Source organism: Megascapheus bottae, chromosome 12 (genome assembly GCF_031878675.1).
Source record: "Megascapheus bottae isolate mThoBot1 chromosome 12, mThoBot2.hap1, whole genome shotgun sequence".
NCBI classification, from domain to species: Eukaryota; Metazoa; Chordata; class Mammalia; order Rodentia; family Geomyidae; genus Megascapheus; species Megascapheus bottae.
In genome coordinates, this window is record NC_143520.1 from 48,368,374 (window position 1) to 48,389,187 (window position 20,814).

The 20,814-nt window shown below is 43.7% G+C and overlaps 1 protein-coding gene and 1 long non-coding RNA gene across 4 annotated transcripts in view; one reads left to right on the forward strand and one right to left on the reverse strand.

The window, feature by feature from the left end:
- Cfap221 (cilia and flagella associated protein 221) overlaps nucleotides 1–20,770 on the forward strand; it is a 95,197-nt gene extending 74,427 nt beyond the window's left edge. For all 3 annotated transcript variants that reach the window (XM_090342950.1, XM_090342952.1, XM_090342951.1), the window contains 5 exons: nucleotides 3,604–3,762; nucleotides 5,818–5,909; nucleotides 13,219–13,311; nucleotides 17,847–17,942; nucleotides 20,513–20,770. In XM_090342950.1, coding sequence (XP_090199076.1) covers nucleotides 3,604–3,762; nucleotides 5,818–5,909; nucleotides 13,219–13,311; nucleotides 17,847–17,942; nucleotides 20,513–20,621 — 549 coding nt within the window. In that variant the 3' untranslated portion in view covers nucleotides 20,622–20,770. The remainder of the gene's footprint in view (nucleotides 1–3,603; nucleotides 3,763–5,817; nucleotides 5,910–13,218; nucleotides 13,312–17,846; nucleotides 17,943–20,512) is intronic.
- LOC150056508 (uncharacterized) lies at nucleotides 13,132–20,701 on the reverse strand. Its single transcript, XR_016537269.1, has 3 exons — nucleotides 20,607–20,701; nucleotides 16,332–16,471; nucleotides 13,132–13,364 (listed from the first exon to the last, which is right to left on the reverse strand). It is a non-coding gene; the product is annotated as an uncharacterized LOC150056508 (long non-coding RNA).
- Nucleotides 20,771–20,814: the final 44 nt, after the last annotated feature.

A 20,814-nucleotide genomic window follows, 5' to 3' on the forward strand; every position in this document is an offset into this window, starting at 1 on the left:
GGCTCCAGTCCTAGAGTGCCAGCCTGGCAAGCACAAGGTTGTAAATTTAAACCCTAGTATTGTTAGAAAGGAAAAGATGGTGTAGGAGAAAATGTGAAGAAATTAGATCTCTGACAGGGATGTGAAATTGACCAGCCCAGTCAAAAAGTGAGACCTTATTTCAACAAAGAAACTCGAAAATGGGTATGATGGTACATATTTGTAATTCTAGGGACTCTGGAAGGATAGGTAGGAAGATCATGTCCCAAGAGTGACCCCAGATGAAACACAGGGCCCTATCCAAACAATAACTAAAGTGGGAAAGGGACAGGACCAAGGCTCAGCATCCCAAGTTCAAATCCTACTAAGGCCAAACAAAAAGTTCAGAATATCTGATCTGTAGAGACAGTAAATTATTGGCTGCCAGAGGATGGGTGGGTAGAGTGGAGGAACAGATACCTTAGAGAGGTGACAGAAATGTATGCTATTTTTATGGTGGTGATGGTTTTGCAGGGATAGCTTATGTCAAAAAATCTCAAATGGCATATTTCAAATTGTATCACTTACTATATACCAATTATAGATCAAGATAGCAGTAAGAAAAAAAGAGAGACAAAAAGGAAAGGAAAGAAGTACTGGTGACGTGCAGTAACACATTATAATAAGGTGTTGAGGCGCATGTGTGTGGAGCATGAAAGAGCATAAGTGGCTCTGGGGAGAACTGTATAGAAAAGGTGGACTCTGTGCATGAGAAAACAGTGCAGATGCAAGAATGGGAACACTCAAAATAGACACCATTCAAATTTTTTAAAAGGCAATTATAAACTCCAGAGGAAAGAATATCAACTAAAAATCTATACAATATGTTCAAAGTAAGAAGCCAAACTAAAATTTGGAGTGTTTTTTTAAGAGTCAATAGAAAATGGAAAACATTTGGCTATTATACCAGAACTCTACTCCAATGATGACTCAAGAGTCACAATTTTGAACTGGGGGGATGGGGTAGGCTGGGGGAGGGATCTGAGGACACAACCAAGAGTTTCATGCCTGATAGGCAAGTATTATACTATTTACTTGCTCTTCAGGATGACATCGAACCATCACACACAAAAAAACTATAATCTAGGTCTTCAGAAAAATATTCACATAGGAAAAAAAAGAATGCCATTTATTAGTCTTCAACTTTAGAAACAACCAATAAGCAGAACAGGGTACGCTTGACTATGGCTCCAGATTATGATTTTCATTTCATCTGAAAAGAAGCTGAAATACTCAATTTAAAAACAGTGAAACAAGAACCAGGAGCATAGCCTAGTGTGCAGGAAGCCCTGGGTTTTATTCCTCAGTACCACATACTCAGAAGGCCAGAAGTGGTGCTGTAGCTCAAGTGGCAAAGCACTAGCCTTGAGCAAAAAGTGTCCAAGGATAGCGCCCAGGCCCTGAGTTCAAGCCCCAGGACTAGCAAGAAAAAAAAAAAACAGTGAAACAAAACTGGTTGTCAGTGGCTAACACCTGTAATCTCAGAGACTCAGAAGGTAGAGGACCAGAGGATTGAGATTTGAGGCCAGGCTGGGCAGAAAAGAGACTCCATCTATAATTACGAAGACTGGCCTGGAATTGTGGCTCATGTGGTTTAGCACCAGCCTTCAGTTCAAATCCCAGTGCCTGAAGAGGAAAAGAAGTAAGGAACGGATGCCTAAGTGCATCATTTTAAGTCACAAAAGTCATTTACTAAGAAGAATAAGATGACTTTAAAATTGATAAGAGGAATTTGGAAGGGGTATCGTGTTCTTGGGCCACCTTACATGATAGGTGCCATATGAGGTAGATTACTAAGAAATAAGGGACAGGGCTAGGGACATGGCTCAAGTGGTTAAGCTCTTGTCTAGCAAGCATGAAGCTCTGAGTTCAATATCAGTATCAGCAAGAGAGAAGGAGAGGGTGGGGGAGGAGAAGGAGGAGGAGGAAGAAGAGGAGGCGGAGGAGGAGGAGGAATAGACGAATAAGCATAATGAGAATAATGTAGCTGGGCACTGGTGGCTTACGCCTGCAATTCTAGCTACTCAGGAAGCTGAAATCTGAGGGGCTCGGTTCAAAGCCAGCTGAGACAAGTTCCCCTGAGACTATTATCTCCAATTAACCATTCAAAAACCAGAAATGGAGCTGTAGCTCAAAGTGGTAGAGCACTAGCCTTGAGCAAAAATGCTCAGGAACAACCCCTAGGCCCTGAGTTCAAGCCCCACAATCAACCAAAAACAAAAAAGAGACTAGATCCTTCTCATGCCTCAGTCAAACATAGCAGGGGACACTCCTCAAGGCTCCTAGGTGATTAGCCCTCCCCAGTACTACACCCCTTTGCCCTCATGGCTGCCCTCGTAGGGAATGGCCAGCTCATTCCCATAACATTGTCTCCTTTTATGTGCATGCCTCACTGAGGCATGGCATATTTCCACATACTGTGGCCATTGCAGACACTGTCCATGGGCTCTGTCCCCTCCCCACCCTCCTCCTCTACATCAGGGCATTCAGCAGAGTCCCCTCAGCCTTTCCCCCAGACTTTGCCCTCGTCCCAGCTCAGGGACACATAGTCGCTACAGCATTCCTGACTTATCAGCACACCACTTCTGGGCCCTCCATCCCCTGCATCCGGGAACTGGAATGTCTCCCCACTCTCTACAGATATTTAAATTGTGGGCGGGAGTGTTTGGCTCTTGTCCTTGGGATCAGGTTTGCCTAAGATGGACTTCAGGGCCTTTTCTAATTGTTAAAATACATAGTGATGTAGCTGGATGCCAATAGCTCATGCCTTAATCCTGGCTACTTCAGAGTTCAAGCCCCACAATTGGCAAAATGTAGATGATATAGATATAGATATAGATACAGATATCACAGGAGCAAAATCTCAGCCTAGTGGTTCCCAAAAATCTGAGGGTAGCAACTATGTCAGGAAGAGCTGTGTTGTTTGGGACAAGAGTAGAAGGTTTGTTGTACAAACTCTGGAAAGGACATTTGAAGGTCCCATATTTTAGTACTTTGATATAATTGCTCTGCACTTCAATTAGTTATTCAGGATATTAGTTTTAAAGAAAATTAAGATCTCCCTTAAAACCAGATACCGCATCCCCCTGGAGCCATCCTGAATTAAAACCACTACCACAATAATGTTAAATGTTGACATTTCCTGGTATACCAAATGTCACGGCCTTTGTTGTCTGTTTAGCAGAGTGTCTAAGAGGCTATTTTTGTTTGCAGACTCAAAGGCTTATTTGCTTTCTTTTTAAACCAGTTTGCTAATTTAATAATCCCCTAATTCATTGTAATTAGAAGCAAATACTTGAAGCCATTCTGAGCTGTGATTTCAGTTACACTTGATACCACTGTGAGAAAACCTAAATGGCTTGTGAAGAAGCTCTTAAACTGGAAAAGTGGTGCTTCTGTGTGACTAGGACATCTTAATGCATGGCCACTTGAATAAACCTTGGGTCTCCTGTGTCTCCTTCCAGACAGCTTAACACGGAAGCCCAAAGTGTGAATACACGCGGGAGCCATGGGGAGAACAAGCCAATGCCCATCCGAGACCTGGCATGCAGATGGATACACAGAAAACCTTTCTCTCTCCTGCAGAATCCCAACCCAGGATTGTTTGCCGTGATGCATCCACTGACCTACGCAGAAACTCAGATAGATTACCATCTGTGCTCTCACCCCAAATACAAGTTCACACAGGAGTGCCACGAGGGATCCAGCATTCCCCTCACCCAGAAGCAGTTTCTCCATCACACGGTAAAGCCCTCTCTCAGTTCACTTACAGAGGCGGCCTGGATGCAGGGAGTGGGCTGGGGGGTGAGCATGGAAGACCATGCCTGTAATCCTAGCTACTCAGAGACCTGAAGTTCATGATTTGGAGCCAGCCTGGACAATTAACTACCAAAAAGAGGAAGTGGAGCTGTGATTCAAATGGTAGAACACTAGCTTTGAGCCATAAAATCTCAGGGACAGTGCTCCAGGACCTGCACATACACACAAGAGTGCAAGGAGAATAAATGCCACCTTTGTCCCATCCACACTAACACCGCCTTGTCCAGGCCACACCCACCTCTTGGCAGGCTTTTGTCAACACTTGCACTGAGGGAACTGAGCCCTCACTCCTACCTCGGCCCTAAGATCCGTAACCCACCTTGTTCTGACCTCCTCTTTCTTCGATCTCTTCTAGTATACAGACCAGCATACACAGGGGGTCAGTGGGACAAATGCACAGAAGAGGCTCCAAAGAATTCTTCCTCTAAGTGACCAACCTTGCCTGATGTCTTGAGATTCACCTCCAGACTGCTCAACCTCAATGAATCTCTAACTCTGGTCATGATCTCTAACTTCCACCAGCCACACCTCAAACTGCCTCTTCCATGTGTTACAAACAGGGGTTTGTACTCAGAACCTGACTCCCTCCCTCTCCCACGCCCCATAGCTGACCAGCCCACCTCCTGAGCTACCAGGGCCTCCTCTAGTCAATCCCTGGGCTCATCACATTCCATAGGAATCTTCCATTGACACAAATCTCATCCTGTTGGTTCTGCTCCAAGGACTTACTGCTGGTAGGAGCAGCTCCAAGTTCATTAGCTTGGCCCACAGGCTTTTGGTAACTTGGGACCAAGACTTGGAGGATCTTGATTTAAAACCAGCCTGAGCTGAACAGTCCAGGAGACTTCACCTCCAATTAACCAGACTAGAGACATTGCTCAAGAGGTAGAGTAATAATAGCCAAGGACCAGCATACACACACACACACACACACACACACACACACACACACACACACACACACACACTAAAGCTGATTGAACAAAGGCCTTCTTCCTTTCTCTCCATCCATACATACCCCCAACTATATCATAGGCCCTGCACTTAACTGAGCCAGTGGTCACCTAACCAGTCTTACCCAGTGCATTGTCCCACACTGTCTGCTTTCCCGATATGCCATTGATGTACCACTATCTTCTTTAATATTACATTAGTATCATCTTCACAGCCATTAGCACACATTGTGAGGCCACTCCTGATCTCTGCTTCAAAGATATGTTGCTTGTATGGCTAGTGAAGGCGAGGGGGGGGCACTGTATTTTGTTCTCATCCTGTACTGCCTCCATCCGCAGTGGTGGGACTGGAGTTTGAACTCAGAGCCTCATGTTTGCTAGGCCGATACTCTATCACTTGAGATGCCCCTCCAGTCCTGTTTTATTCTGGTTATTTTGGAGAGGAGTCTAGTGAAATTGTGCCAGGCTGGCCTTCTTTGAACCTTGATCCTCCAAATTCAGCTGCCCAACAAAAGCCACAAATACACGGCTTGTACACCACCTTATTTAATGCTTTTGCTGGAGCAACATTCTTTTTTGTGTTAGATAAATGCAATCAAACTTACTGAAATAATCAATCTTGAAACTAACCTTTTAGCACTTAAAAATTGTCAACTGAAAGCTGAGCTTTGGTGGCTCATGTTTGTAATCCTAGCTACTCGGGAGGCTGAGACCTGGAGAACCTCAATTCAAGCCAGCCTGAGAAGAAAAGTCCTCAAGAGTCCCTCTTCACTTAGCTAGCAAAAAGCTAGTCTGGAGGTCTGGATCAAGTGATAAAGAGCCATCTGAGCAGGCAAACTGAGTGAAAGAGCAAGACCTTGAGTTCAAACTCTACTACTAGCACATACAAATGTGCATGCACACATGCATACATGCACGCGCGCGCGCACACACACGCACGCGCGCGCACGCGCACACACACACACACACACAATTCTGAACGTGCCTTCCTCCTTCCCATGAGACCCCATTCCTATTGCTGTTACAGGACATTATCCCTGGAATCATGCACTGGAAGAAGTTCCAGCCCGTGGTGCTCTCCTCCATACCAGACCCCTCTAAGATAGAGATCACCAAGAGGTAAGGTGGCTACCTTCCTGCTCCCAGGAGGTCACTAATTCCACAGATTACAGGAGTTACATGACAACACTGTGTCCAATCACACAACAAAGAATAAATGTGAGAGGTTTGCAAGTCTGAGAGATAGAATGCTGGACTCTTGATTTTCCTATTTTTGAAGTCATCTTAATCAAAAAATAGTCAAATGAAGTTGTCTTTTTTTTTTGGTCAATGTGGGGCTTGAACTCAGGGCCTGGGCACTGTCCCCTGAGCTCTTTGCTCAAGGCTAATGCTCTACCACTTTGAGCCACAGCACCACTTCCAGTTTCCTGGTGGTTAATTGGAGATAAAGAGTCTCACAGACTTTCCTGTCCAAATCTCAGCCTCCTAAGTAGCTAGGATTACAAACATGAGCTACCAGAGACCAGCAAATGCGTCTTAATCTAAGTTGTCTTATTACATTTTTGAAAAAGTGGTGTTGCAAGGACTTATTGACAAGTAGCACTTCAGCACAGGTAGACAACTAAACAGTAGAATCCAGCTGAAATAGTCATGGTTAGTCTGTTAAATTGCCCAAGATCCACCTCCTGCACCATCCACAGCTCCAAAGAACCCACTGTCCTCTCCATCTCCATCTAGTATTCATGAGGGTCCCACCTCTCCACAAACACTCAGCTCTATGCACAACTTGGGGCTCAGCCTCAGATACGCAACAGATAGGTGAAGATATTGTTGGACCACCCAGGAAGAAATTTAGAGTATATACTGTTTTGCTAATCAGGCTATTCAATATCTTTGCAACGTTCTCAGATAAACAGGAAGCCTAGTGGCCTTTTCTTTAGTCTGATCAGCACCAACTTCAGAGCCTTGAACTTCTTGTACCAATTTATTGTCCTTATAAATGTAGCTCTTCCCATACTGGTGAGTGTGTGTAACTAGAGTCCCACAATGATTCGAGGTAACTATCATCTTCTCTTTCAATGAGGCCCCATGCCTAAGATGGTCAGAAAAGCTGATCCCTGCAGGGGATCCTCTCCCTCCCCCAGCCCACCAGTGAGCTTCCATCCCCTGGCTTAGAAACATTGAGAACAGCACACATGCAAGAGCTTGGGTCAGCCGGGTTCCTCCACTACACTCCTTGGCCTGTCCTCTGGTAAGTGAGACGGAGGGCGGGGCTTGTTATAAGGCTCTTCTCAGCCTTGATTTTTCTTTATGAATGTCTACTAAATGATGATCATTGCCAGCGTTTGTCCCTTCTGAGACGCAGTGGGAAATGGGAAGAGTGTGGATACTTCATCTGATGAAAGGTATCTAGACGTGAGGCCTCTCAGAAGAGTAGCAAGGTCATCGAGCCAAGCCCATGATTAAACCTACTTGTCTGAGATGAATGTGAAAAAGCCCCATGGATGCTCACTGGCTCTCCCTTGCCATGTGATGACCTTAGCCTCCACAGAACAGAGGCTGTTATTAGATACAGCCCCTCGACCTTGGGTCACCATGATGGGCCAAAGTTCTCTTTCTACATTACCCAGTTCATAGTACTGAGTTATCCTAAGACATTCACCCAAGCCAGGCATGGTAGCTCAGAAAGCTGAGATTTGAGGATCGCAGTTCATAGCCAGCCTGGGCACGAAAGTCTGTGAGGCTCTTATCTCCAATTAACTACTAGAAAACCGGAAGTGGCACTGTGGCTCAAGGGGTAGGATGGTAACCCTCAGGGGCAGTGCCCAGGCTGAGTTCAAGCCCCATGACCCCCCCCCAAGAAAAGGCATTCACTCAGTGTTCAGCCATTGCACAGCCACTGTCTGTCTATCTGCCCTCCATAGATATGCAAGGACTTTGGAAGCCAGCCTGTGACACTCTATTTGACTTTTTCCTTCATTGCCAGCCAGAAAATTCCCCTTGATTTAAGATAAATGCAGCTGAGCTTCCAAAGGCTTCTTCCTTTGTGTCCCTTTTGGGGATTTTACCCCCAGTGCCTCTCTCCATTTCTCTCTGTGCCTGGTCACCAATAAAAAGCACCCAGCATAGGACTCCATTGTTCCATCCCTGTTATAGCTGCTCTGCTCCCTTGTCTTTTCAAACTCAACATCTCTGCTCTTTATTTAAAATAAATAACCTCCAAAATTGGGGGTGAGTGGACAGTGGAAGGATAGAATGCAAGAGCCTTGGCATGAGAAAGCTGCCTCTAATATTGATGGCTATTCTCTGCAATTGGGTGAGTCAGTTTCTTCCTGGAGCTCTGGAACAATCATGTCCTCTCCTGTGACATGGGCGATGGTGTCCTCACCAGACTGTCACGAACACTGACATGAAGGCCATGCAAAGCATCTAGCATCCTGCCTGCTGTTTGCATTGGTCACTCACTCATCCACATTCTAAACCTTGCAATCACTCCGTTGCCACTAGATGGCGCTGGCACCCCCTTCCTGGACTCCTTTTAGCTGGGAGTCTGAATACTTTTTAAACTGACCCCATTTATGATAGCTGGGCATGCTAGTTAGTGCCTGTCACTTTTCATTACATGGGAGACTGAGATAAGCAGGATAGTGGTTCCAGGCCAGCCTTGGAAAACAAGTCCTTGAGACTCCAGCTTTACAAAAGAAACTGGGCATGGTGATATGCACCTGTCAGCCCCGCTAGGATGGAAAACCTAAACTAGGTGAATCCACCTGAGAAAGGAAAAAAGACCCTATCTCAAAAATAACTAGCACAATAAAGGACTGGAGTCATGGCTCAGTTGTACCTAGTAAGTATGGGGTCCTGAGTTCAAACTGCAGTACCACCAAAAGAAAAAGGAAAAAAACAAAAACTCGAGGGTGGCTGAGGGTCCCTGGGTGTGATGCCCAGTGCCAAAACCAGAACATTTAACCCATGTAAATATTAAGCCAAACGTAGCTGGGTGTGAGTCTTTGGACCCCAATGAGGGCTGTGTTCTCACAGGGAAGATGAAGACAGTCCTCTGGGGCTCCTCTTCTGAAAGCCCTAATCCCAGTTTTGAGGGCTCTACCCCATGACCCAAATACATACTAGATCCTCCATTCACATTGGGGGTTAGATTTCAATGTATGACTTTTGGCGAGGCACAAACATTCAGACTACAGATCTATTAGTGACTTTTCAATCTGTGGCCATTTTATTTGAATAAATTACCTCCTATTACTTATGGTATTTCTCTTGTGCATTTGGACCCTGAGATTTGTCTGCATATTATTAAACCATGCAGTGTGATTGTTTAGCATTTGTTTATTCCAAGTCCTTTTTGATTTATTTTATATTCATGAGAATATTCAGAGTTTTCTGGTTTCTTTACTTGTTAATATGTCCATGAGATTTTATTGAGTGTTCAGACCTCCATAAAATCTAAGATTGAGCAGCACCCAAAGAAATGGTAGTAGCTCATACTTGTAATCCTAACTACTCAGTAGACTAAGATGTTTGGATTGTGGTTCAAAGCCAGCCCGGGCAGTAAAGTCTGTAAAACTCTTCTTATCTCCAACTAACCATCAAAAATCTGGAAATGAAGCTGTGGCTCAAGGGGTTGAGTAAAAAGGTCAAGTGAGACCTTGAAGCCCTGTGTTAAAAATCCCAGCACTATGGCAGGGTTACGGAGAACGAGGAACCTTACTTCACTGCCGGTGGGAATGTAAACAAATTCAGCCACTCTGGAAAGCGGTGTGGAGGTTTCTTAAAGAATTGAAAATAGACCTTCCCTACGATCCCACCATACCACTCCTGGGCATCAACCCTGAACATCATAACCCAGAATATGATAAGGACACCTGCTCAGCTATGTTCATCTCTGCACTATTCACAATAGCCAAGCCATGGAAACAATCCAGATGCCCTACTGCAGATGAATGGATACAAAAAATGTGATATATATATATATATATATACATACATACATACATACATACAATGGAATTCTACATAGCCAACAGACAAGATAAAATAATGGCATTCGCTGGAAAGTGGATGAAGCTAGAGCGAATCATGTTGAGTAAAATAAGTCAAGATCAAAGGAACAATAGGTGCAGGGTACCCTTAGTATGTGGCTATAGATCCAAAGAGTACAAGAGCAATGACTCAATATTTGGGTACCCAATGTTATGGACATGGTCTTGGAGATATAAACATAGCTATGTAGACATAATAATCTATGATGGGCTATATACTCTATAGACATAATGTTTATTACACAGATTAATATGTATCTATGACATACAAACCCTCAGCTTAACTTTAATTATGTTCTAAAACCTGAGTGCCGGTGATTGTATACAGATATTCCCTTCTTGAATACTTGTTTGTTAAACATGACACTTGAAATACAATGTAAAAATCAATGTTAATAAATTCTTTAACAAAAAAGAGAGAGAGAGAAATCCCAGCACTAGCATAATGAAAAAGAAACAGGTAGGAAGAAAGAGGGAAGGGAAAGGAGAAGGAGAAGGGAAGGGAAAGAAGAAGAAGGGAAGGGACGGAAGAAGGAGAAGGGGAAGGGGGAAAGGAGAAGGGGAAGTGAAAGGGAGAAAGGGAATGGGAAGGGAGAAGGGGAAGGGAGAGAAAAAAAGAGCGGGAGGAAGGGAGGGAAGAAGGGAGGGAGGGAGAAAAGGAAGGAAGGAAGGAAGGAAGGAAGGAAGGAAGGAAGGAAGGAAGGAAGGAAGGAAACAAAGAAAGAAATTGCCTAAATCCAGTGGTCCCCAGGCTTTTGGCTTTGTAGATGATGAACTATTCAGAAAAAATGTGAGAACTGGGGCAGGGAGTTTGGCCTAGTGGTAGAGTGCTTGCCGAGCATGCATGAAGACCCGGGTTCAATTCCTTGGTACCACATACATAGAAAAAAGCTGGAAGTGGTGCTGAGGCTCAAGTGGTAGAGCTCTAGCCTTGAGAAAGTCCCAGGACAGTGGTCAGGCCCTGAACCTAAGCTCAGGACTGGCAACAACAAAAAAAGAAAACAAAGAAAGAAATATATTTACACCAGGAAAAGAAAGTAAGATCAACATAGTTTGAGGATGTTTTCAAAATTAATTCGTTCTGCTTCTTGGAACCTCTTGGTGGTGGTTGTTCCATCACTGCAGATCAGCCTGGTCTCTGGGGAATGGCCCAGGCCCTCCTCTCACTTTTCTCAGGTATCCTGTCAGCTATAGGCACTGTCCCTGAGCTGTTTTTTTTCTCAAAGTTAGCACTCTCTGTAGTAGTTTACTGGAGACAAGAGTCGCATGGACTCTCCTATCCAGGCTGGCTTTGAACCACAATCCTCAGATCTCTGACACCTGAGTAGCTAAAATTACAGGTGTGAGCCAACTAGTGCCTGGTGCCATTTGCTTATGATTAATTTCCCTTTCTTACAGATTTAATTTTTACCTTTTCAATACGTAGAACATCACCATATTTTCAAAAGTAAGAGCTCCACAAAGTCATGCTCAGGGAAGGGCCCCTCCCTCCCACTCCTCCCTGAGGACTGGCTCCACTTAGTCTTCCAACTACCCTCCCTGAGTTTCTCTCCATAATGCTGAACAGGACATATGCACTTACATGCTCTCCTGCATTTGCTTTTTTCTTTCTTACAGAATAGTATCTCTCAAAATCTGGGCAGGCTGGTTCACTGAGGCCTTCCCCATTCTCTTCCAACCTTCAAAAGGTCACAGATTGGTTTTCTTTCTACCCAGCTGCACAGGGACACTACAATCATCAGTCTTTTTCCATGGGTGTGCTTGGTTTTCTGTTTGCTGTTTTAGAAATTTCTCATGCCAAATTGTTGAAAACTTTTGTCCACTGCTGTTATGTGTTCAGTTTTTACTTCTTTAGTAGTATTTTAAAAGTTTCTAAGAAGCTGTGTGCTGGTGGCTTACACCTGTCGTCCTAGCTACTCAGGAGGCTGAGATCTTAGAGTCATGGTTCAGAGCCAGCCTGGGCAGCAGAGTTTGTGAGACTCTTATCTCCAATTAACTGACAGAAAACTGGAAGTGGCACTGTGTGGCTCAAAGTGGTAGATGGCTAACCTTGAGCAAAAAGGGCTCAAGGACAGCACCAAGGCCCAGAGTTCAAGCCCCAGGACTGGCAATAAATAAATTAATAAATAATAAAGAAGAAGCTGAGGGCCGGGAGTTTGGCCTAGTGGTTAAAGTGCTTGCCTAGCATGCATGAAGACCCGGGTTCGATTCCTCAGTACTACATACATAGAAAAAAGCTGGAAGTGGTGCTGAGGCTCAAGTGGTAGAGCTCTAGCCTTGACAAAGTCCAAGGACAGTGCTCAGGCCCTGAGCTCAAGCCCACGACTGGCAAAAAAAAAAAAAAGAAGAAGCTGAGATCCAAACCAGCAAGTGCCTGTCTCATCATTTAGCAACAGAAGCCTGCTACCACCTTTTAATATTACAATTGTGTGTGTGTGTGTGTGTGTGTGTGTGTGTGTGTGTGTGTGTGTTTATGCATGCACGTGGTGTCTGCCAATCCTGGAACTTGAACTCAGCTTGTTTGCTCAGGGCTAGCACTCTAACTGCTTGAGTCATAGCTGTACTTTCAGCTTTTTAGTGCTTAATTGGAGATAAGAGGCTCCTAGATTTCCTGCTCCACCTGGCTTTGAACCAGGATCTTCCTGAGTAGCTAGGATGACAGGTGTGAGGCACTGACACCAGGCAGGATTTTTAATTTTATATTTTATTTTTTATGTGGTTTCTGGAGATGGAACCCTTCAAGTCTCTCTCTCTCTCTCTCTCTCTCTCTCTCTCTCTCTCTCTCTCTCTCTCTCTCTCTCTCTCTCTCTCTCTCCCCCTCCCTCCCTCCCTCCCTCCCTCTCTCCCTCTCTCTCTCTCTCTCTCTCTCCCTCTCTCTCTCTCTCTCTCTCTCTCTCTCTCTCTCTCTCTCTCTCTCTCTCTCTCTCTCTCTCTCTCTCTCTCTCTCTCCACACACACACACACACACACACCAGATACCAGATCTTCCTGTGATCCTGTTTTCACATTCCAGAAAACATCTTACTTGGAAACATTCTCCAACCCCCCCAAAAAAATCCATTTCAGTTTTCTAGCTTAACCAATAGAGCATAATGTTTTTAGATACCCCAATTTGTGTGTTCTTTTTCTGTTACTGTAACAAAATACCGAAGACAGACTAACTTCATAAAGTGGCTGCAAGGATCTCCTGGGGCCTCTTGTGCTCTTTGCCTTTTTGAGAAACGTGGCTGGATGTTTGAGGGAAGAAGGCAGAGAAGTAGAGGTCTCCACGTGGTGACGTTGAAGTGCTGTAGAAAATCACATCCAAGTTGCTACGACTAGGAGTGTGCTGATTTTCCTTGATTGCTTGTGTGGATTTATTTTTTCTACAGCTGTGATTCCTACAATTCAGCTCTGCTTCCCATCGACGCCCCTGCCCCTCTGGATGCCTTACCAGAAGAAGATAGACTGGAAACCGCTGAACGGTATTTTATTTTTGCCTTTCATCTCGAATGTGGTCTGTTTTCCAAAATATATCCTGGAATTCAGAAGAGTACACAGCACCTGAGTTTGCAACTAAGATAATTAGATAAAGCTGATGCCCAGTGAAACCATCCCTGTGGAGGTACTCAGCTGGTATCCAGCCCTGAGATCTAAACCCTGCTGACTGCTAAGTATTCTGGGAGTTTAGGGAAAGGGAGCAGAGGAGGAGTGAAGTCATGTGGACTTGAGTTGTTTATGAAAGATGTAAGGATTTGAATAGACTAACGCTAGACGCAAACACCTTGCATTTGGTATTAGTGATTGACATCGAATAGCCAGTGAGCAGGCAGCTCTGAATTTCCTGTTGCCACATCTATTTAATCTAGTGTCTAGAGACGCACCAGCAGATCCAAAATGGAAAACGTGGGCCAGGCAAAGCATGTGCACTAGTCTTAGGGGTAGCTTCTCCACCCTGAGCCCCTAAGTATAACCCTTACCTAGGGAACCGCTGTCTCTGGCCTAACCCACAGCCATTGCTCTATTTGCAGATGCTGCTAGAATATAGTCATTGCTTTCTCTTTGCTAAAAATATGCCTCGGTCTTTATTGTATCACTACATAATTTCCAGAAGGAAATGAGAATATCTTTTTAATTTTCTTTTTTTTTTTTGCCAGTCCTGGGGCTTGAACTCAGGTCCTGAGCCTTGACCTTTCCCAAGGCTAGAGCTCTACTATTGGAACCACAGCACCTTCCAGCTTTTTCTGTGTATGTGGCACCAAGGAATCAAACCCAGGGCTGTGTGCATGCTAAGCAAGCACTCTACCACTAGGCCACACTCCTGGCCCCATAGAAGTCTCTTTTAGAAGGTGTTATTAGGAAAAAGTAAAATTGAGTTAAGTTTTATGGAATAATTAAGCAACATAACCAAGTTTTACATATACCAATTCATATTATTTGTTTTCTGTTACTGTAACAAAATAGACAGGCTAGTTTGATTTAAGAGTAAGAGAGAGAGAGAGTATGTATGTGTAAGAGAGAGAGACGGGGGGGGGGCAGGGTAGATCATTCCTTACCTCACAGTTCTGGTGGCCAAAGGGCACTCAGCAGTGATGAGAATCAGCTTCATGACAGATGGCATCACAGTGGTGAAAGCATAGATAGAAAGCCAGATAGGAAGCCAGGCTTGTGCTTACAACAACTTGCTCTCACAAGAAGTAACTCAGGGTCCTCAAAGAACTGCCTTAATCCCTTCTAAGGGAAACAACTTCAAAAATCTAATATCCTGCTATCAACGCCTCACATCTTACCTGGTCAAAATAGAGCTCAAGACACATGAGCCATCTCTGGAGGCAACTCACATCCAAATCAGCTGTTGTCAAAATTAATTTTACTTAAATGACCACAGAGTATTCAAGATGTTGCATACCATAGTAAGAAAAGATTATGGCCTAAGGGCCGCGAGTTTGGCCTAGTGGTAAAGTGCTTGCCTAGCATGCACAAAGACCCAGGTTCGATTCCTCAGTACCACATATATAGAAAAAAGCCAGAAGTGGTGCTGAGGCTCAAGTGGTAGAGCTCTAGAGCTCTAGCCTTGACAAAGCCCAAGGACAGTGTTCAGGCCCTGAAATCAAGCCCCAGGACAGACACCAAAAAAAAAAAAAAAAAAGATTCTGGCCTATAGGTTCAAACTTCTACCCTGCCACTCACTCACTCCAAACCTTGGGCAAGTGATCACTTCCCATTGCTTTGATCACTTCATCTTTAAAATGAAATAACTCCCATAGGTGACTAGAAAAAGTGGTGCATATAATGCCCCGAAGTTTATTCTTAAGTCTTCATTTCTTTTTTTTATTGTATTTTATTGTCAGGATAATGTATAGAGGGATTACAGTTACATTTGTCAGGTAATGGGTACATTACTTCTCACACACTGATACCCCTTCTCATGTTTTCCCTACCCCCACCCCCTCCCAATCATCTTATTTTCCCTTTCCCTTCCCTATTTCAAATAAATAAGTATATATATATATATATATATATATACCAGGTATACCAGGTAACAAAGTCAGATACAGTAACCACATGAGATTAACGCTCTGCACGAATATGCTCATTTCACTGATGAAGTGCTCATTATTTAACTCCTGTCACTTTTCAAAATATTGTAAACACTCACTTATCAATATATTCTTGTGTTTGTTGGGCATCTAGAAAGACTCTTAAGTCTATCTCAGTGAGACAGATGATGTGTACAAGTCAGGCTGAGCCGATGGATTACTCACAGATGTCAGGAAGAGTAAGACAGAGCTGAGGATTTAGTATGAGCTGGTCTCGAGAGGCAGAGAGCTTCTGGGATGGTGGTGTCGCCTCTGTGCGAGTTGAACAAGCACTGCAGTCAAGCACTCCACTCTAGTTTTTACCCCTGAGTGCCATGCTCAGAACACACTGTGGTGGGCAGAAGCAGGACATAGCCTAGCTGATCTGGACTTTCCCTCCTTCCATGGGGATGGGACAATCTCAGCAACTTCTACCCAAGAATTACAAGCAATGATGCAGATATTGTGCAAAGTGATCATCCCAAATGTTGAATTTTTTTCCCAGTCCTAGGGCTTGAACTGAGGGCCTGGGCACTGTCCTTGGACACTTGTTGCTCAAGGCTATCACTCTGCCACTTGAGCCACAGCACCACTTTCAGATTTTTCTATGTATGTGTGGTGCCGCGGAATTGAACCCAGGGTTTTGTGCTTGCTAGAACACTCTACCACTAAGCTATGCTCCCAGACCCCCAAATGTTGAAATTTTTAACAAAAAGGTCAAATTCCTAAAGTCAAAATTCAATAAATTAAAATGTCCCTAAAAGCCACAGTTCCCATCAAAACCAAAAGACAGGGTGAGGGAAGACGCCAAATTTGGGTGACAGGATTGGTGATGTAGAACAACTATAACAAAGCCAACATGGCATCCCACCTAATGATATTCCAGATGCTAGTAATGAAGTCACGATAGTCTGAAGACTACTTACTGAAGAGTTTGAAGATAGTTTGAAGATAGTTCTGTGGTGGTAGAAGAGGCAACTTAAAACAGAGTTTCTGTTCGATCACTTATTCTTTCCACCTGGTCTGCGGTTATAGATGAATGCATGGAGAATGGCTTTCGATGCTCCTGAAACAACAGAGAAGCATTGCACAGAAGGCAGGAAAATAGCATAGGCAACATTTGTGTTAGTATATATGGTAACACAGAAAAATTTCAAAAAGGAGTTGCACATAGGAAATGAATGCAAAAAAGTTCTCTGAGGAAAGCTGTGCCCTGAAAGAAAATTCGTAGCTGTTTATTATCAGTCAAGATTTCAAAGTATACTTCATGATTATGAGAGTTAACCAGCTCAGACAGCACCTCTGTATCTTAATCTGTCCATATGCTGTACCTTTGCAGTTTTTCTTGAAGATTTTCCTTTGAGGGAGCTGCATTTCCTTGAGAAAGGTTATTTATTTTCTCCTCCTTTTAGTTTCATGTTCATTATTAATTTATATTCACTTTTTTTCTTGTCTGTCATGGTACTTGAACCCCGAGCCTGATGCTGTCCCTGAGCTCTTCAGCTCAAGGCTAGTGCTCTACCACTTTGAACCATAGTGGTTTTCTGGTGGTTAATTGGAGATAAGAGTGTCACAAAGTTTCCTGTCTGGAGTGGGCTTTGAACTGCAATCCTCAGATCCGAGCCTCCTGACTAGTTCTGTTTACAGACATGAGCCATCAGTGCCTGGCTTCACATTATTTCTAAAATGAAGTCATAAATTATGTAAAGCTTTTAGAGAATCTTGTTCGGTTTTATGCTTTCTTTTACAAATTTGAATTGATGTGAAATTATTTTGAGTGAAAGCTCATTGCCATAGTATTGACTGTGTATGTGGGGGGGGGGCATCATAATAAAAACGTCTACATGCAGGGCATTGCTAGGTTTATTTAGCGTTTTATTCTCAACACTTGTGTTCAACCACTTCAGCCACACTTTCAACTCAGGTTTTTTGTTTGTTTTTGTTTTTCTGAGTAATTGAAGATTAGAGTCTCATGGACTTTTCTGCCCAGGCTGGCTTCGAACCTTGATTCTCAGATCTCAGCTTCCTGAGTAGTTAGGATTACAGGCATGAGCCACCAATAACCAGCTACAACTTTTATTCAAATTCTGCGGTGGCCAGAGAAACATAGTTTTCAATTATTCTAATTTTTTGAAATCATTTCAAGTCTCTTTATGACCCACGACCTGGTCTATTTCATCAAATGTCTCATGAGTGTTTGAAAATGAATATAGACTCTGTGACCCTATTTTTATTCGTGGCTATAAATAATGATTCCTACCATTGTTTGCTGTCAGAAAACCATCTGTCAGCCTTATGCTTCTCTGAACATAGATTCAACAGAAGTAGATGAAACTAACATTGAAAGCCACAGAAATGCATGTCTTAAGTGATCACAATATTTCATTCTATTTTTATGTCAGAAAGGAAAAGTCATTCCCACTCAATGTCTTCTTTTCCAGGGATATCTGCGAACATAGTATCGAAGTTATGTTGACTCCAGAAATGATCCGAGCAGAGTTCCCTATGCTGAGTACCAAGGATGGGAAGAAGGACAAGTAAGTGGATCCTCTCTGACTAAGCTGTAGCCTTGGGTAAAATTTGTCTTGCATGAAGTGCAAGGTTGCCTCCATGGTATCTGAATCTAAATATCTTAAGCTTTAAAAGAGTCCTGTTTTCAATGCTTCAAATTTTTATCTACATTTTGTGCACAATAATCATCTCCACATTGATCCAGTTTTTTTTTTTTTAACCTGGGGCTTGAACTCAGGGCCTGAGCACTGTCCCTGGGCTTTTCTCAAGGCTAGAGCTTTACCACTCGAACTACAGCACCACTTCCAGCATTTTTCTTTGTACATGGTGCCAAGGAATCAAACCTGGGTCTTCAGGCCTGCTAGGCGAGCACTCTATCACTAGGCCACACTCCCAGCTCCTGAATTCAGTTTTTACATGTGCTTATCATTCAGTGTCAGAAATGAGTTTATTTCTTGTTAGTAGCTGATTGAGTTTAATTTACTATAAGAAACCCAGGGTTTAGAGCCAGACAAGAACTGGGTCTAAATCCCATCTCTATCATTTATCATATAGAGATTTTGAGCCAAGTTATCTTTTTTCCTGGGCCTCAGTTACCTTACTTATAACATGCCGGAGGGCAGCTATTTTCCTTGGAGTACTTCCAAGAATTGAGATGCCAAACATTAAAAAAAAAATGTTCTTTCCTTCACCTCTCGACAAGGGGGCTGATGGGTAATGCAAGCATCATGCTGTTAAAAATTATAGCCCAGGGGACCGGGAGTGTAGCTTAGTGGTAGAATGCTCGCCTAGCATACCCAAAGCCCTGGGTTCAATTCCTTGGTACCACATCCCCAAACAAAAGTCAGAAGTGGCACTGTGGCTCAAGTGGCAACACACTGGCCTTGAGAAAAAGTGTTCAAGAACAGTGCCCAGGCCCTGAGTTCAAGCCCCAGGACTGACAAATAAAAAAAATCATAGCCCAGTGCCAGTGGCTCACACTAGTCATTCTAGCTACTTGGGAGGATAAGAGCCAAAGAATTAAGGTTCAAAGCCAGCCTAGAGCAGAAAAATCAATGAGACTATGTCTCCAAAATCACCAGCAAAATGTCAGGCTGGGTCTGGGGCTCAAGTGTTAAGCCAGCCTTAAGCAAAAAAAAGAAAAGAAAAGAAAAAAAGAGTTGAGTAAGGGACAGTAGGACCTGAGTTCAATCCCTAGTACTGGCATGCTTGTACAAAAAAGAAATACTCTGAACAGCCTTATTCATAAAGCTGAAATACCAACTAATGCTGGTAGAGCATTTAAAAGGCATGCCGGGATGGCTGTGATTAAGTTCTTGTTACGCATTAGATAGGAATTAGCATCATCAGTGGGTAACGACTAGAGACCTAACATTTTAGATAGCCTGCCCATGCTAGGAAACAGGCACAGCTGAGACTAGAGGCCAAATTTGAATCCCTGGCAAGCTGAGGTTTTTTTACTTGTTAATCAATTATTACTAACAATAGTTAAAATTTTATCTACATGTTCAACAAAAACTTTGCCCACATGCTGGTGACTCATGCCAGTCATCCTAGCTACTTAGGAGGCTGAGACCTGAGGGTTGAGGTTTGAAACCAGCTTGGCAGGAGACTCTTATCTCTAATTAACCAACAAAACCCAAAAGTGGGAAAGTGGCTCTAGTGGCAAAGTGCCAATCTTGAGCAATAGAGCTATACAACAGCACCCAAGCCATGACTTCAAACCCAGAATTGGCACTTGGCATGTGAGCACATTCATGCATATGTGTGTGTACACATACACACCAATCCTCCCCCTCCCCCTCCCCCTCCCCCTGCCCTTCCCCTTCCCCTTCTCCTTCTCCTCCTTCTCCTTCTCCTCCTCCTCCTCCTCTTCTTCCTCCTCCTCCTCCTCCTCCCCCTCTTCTTCTTCTTCCTCCTCCTCCTCCTCCTCCTCTTCTTCTTCTTCTTCCTCCTCCTCTTCTTCTTTTCTTCCTCCCCCTCCCCCTCCCCCTCCCCTCCCCTTCCCCTCCCCTCCCCTTCTTCTTCTTCTTCTTCTTCTTCTTCTTCTTCTTCTTCTTCTTCTTCTTCTTCTTCTTCTTCTTCTTCCTCCTCCTCCTCCTCCTCTTCTTCTCCTCCTCCTCCTCCTTCTCCTCCTCCTCTTCTTTTTCCTCCTCCTCCTCCCCCTCCCCCTCCCCTCCCCTTCTCCTCCCCCTCCCCTTCTTCTTCTTCTTCTTCTTCTTCTTCTTCTTCTTCTTCTTCTTCTCTTCTTCTTCTTCTTCTTCTTCTTCTTCCTCATATTGATCCTATGACTTGAACTCAGGCTAGATGGCGTACCTGAGCTTTTCCTCTCAAGGTTAGTGCCCAGCCACTTGGAGTCAAATAGCACTACTTCCTGCCTTTTCTGAGTAGTTTGAAATAAGAGTCTCAACTTTCCTGCCCCAGCTGGCTTCTAACTGTGATCCTCACATATCAGCCTCCTGAGTAGCTAGGTTACAGACATGAGCTACCAGCACCTGGCAAACCTCCAGTGTTTAATGGAGTGTTGGATGCTATTGGGTGCCTCGACTACTTCATGTCATTAATTACCTTTGTATGTCCTTTTTTTTATGTTCAGAGAAGTGAAAGACCAGGCACAACCAGCAGAGAAGTCGGCGGAGAAAGTACTGGAGGAGATGAAGAATCTGCGGAGCAAAGCTCTCAACACATACCTGATTCTGCAGTAAAAACCACCAGCTCTTCTCATCTGCTTTTGCAAGTTGCTGGGACTCTTGATGCCCATTTACATTCCAACCTCTTAGCATTAAAGTTTTTAGAGATAAAAATTGAAATGTGGATGGATGTATATAGTGTATACTTTGTTTCTTTCTGAAAATAAAATGTCATTCGTTTGATAGTTGTGTTAGATGCTTTTTAGCC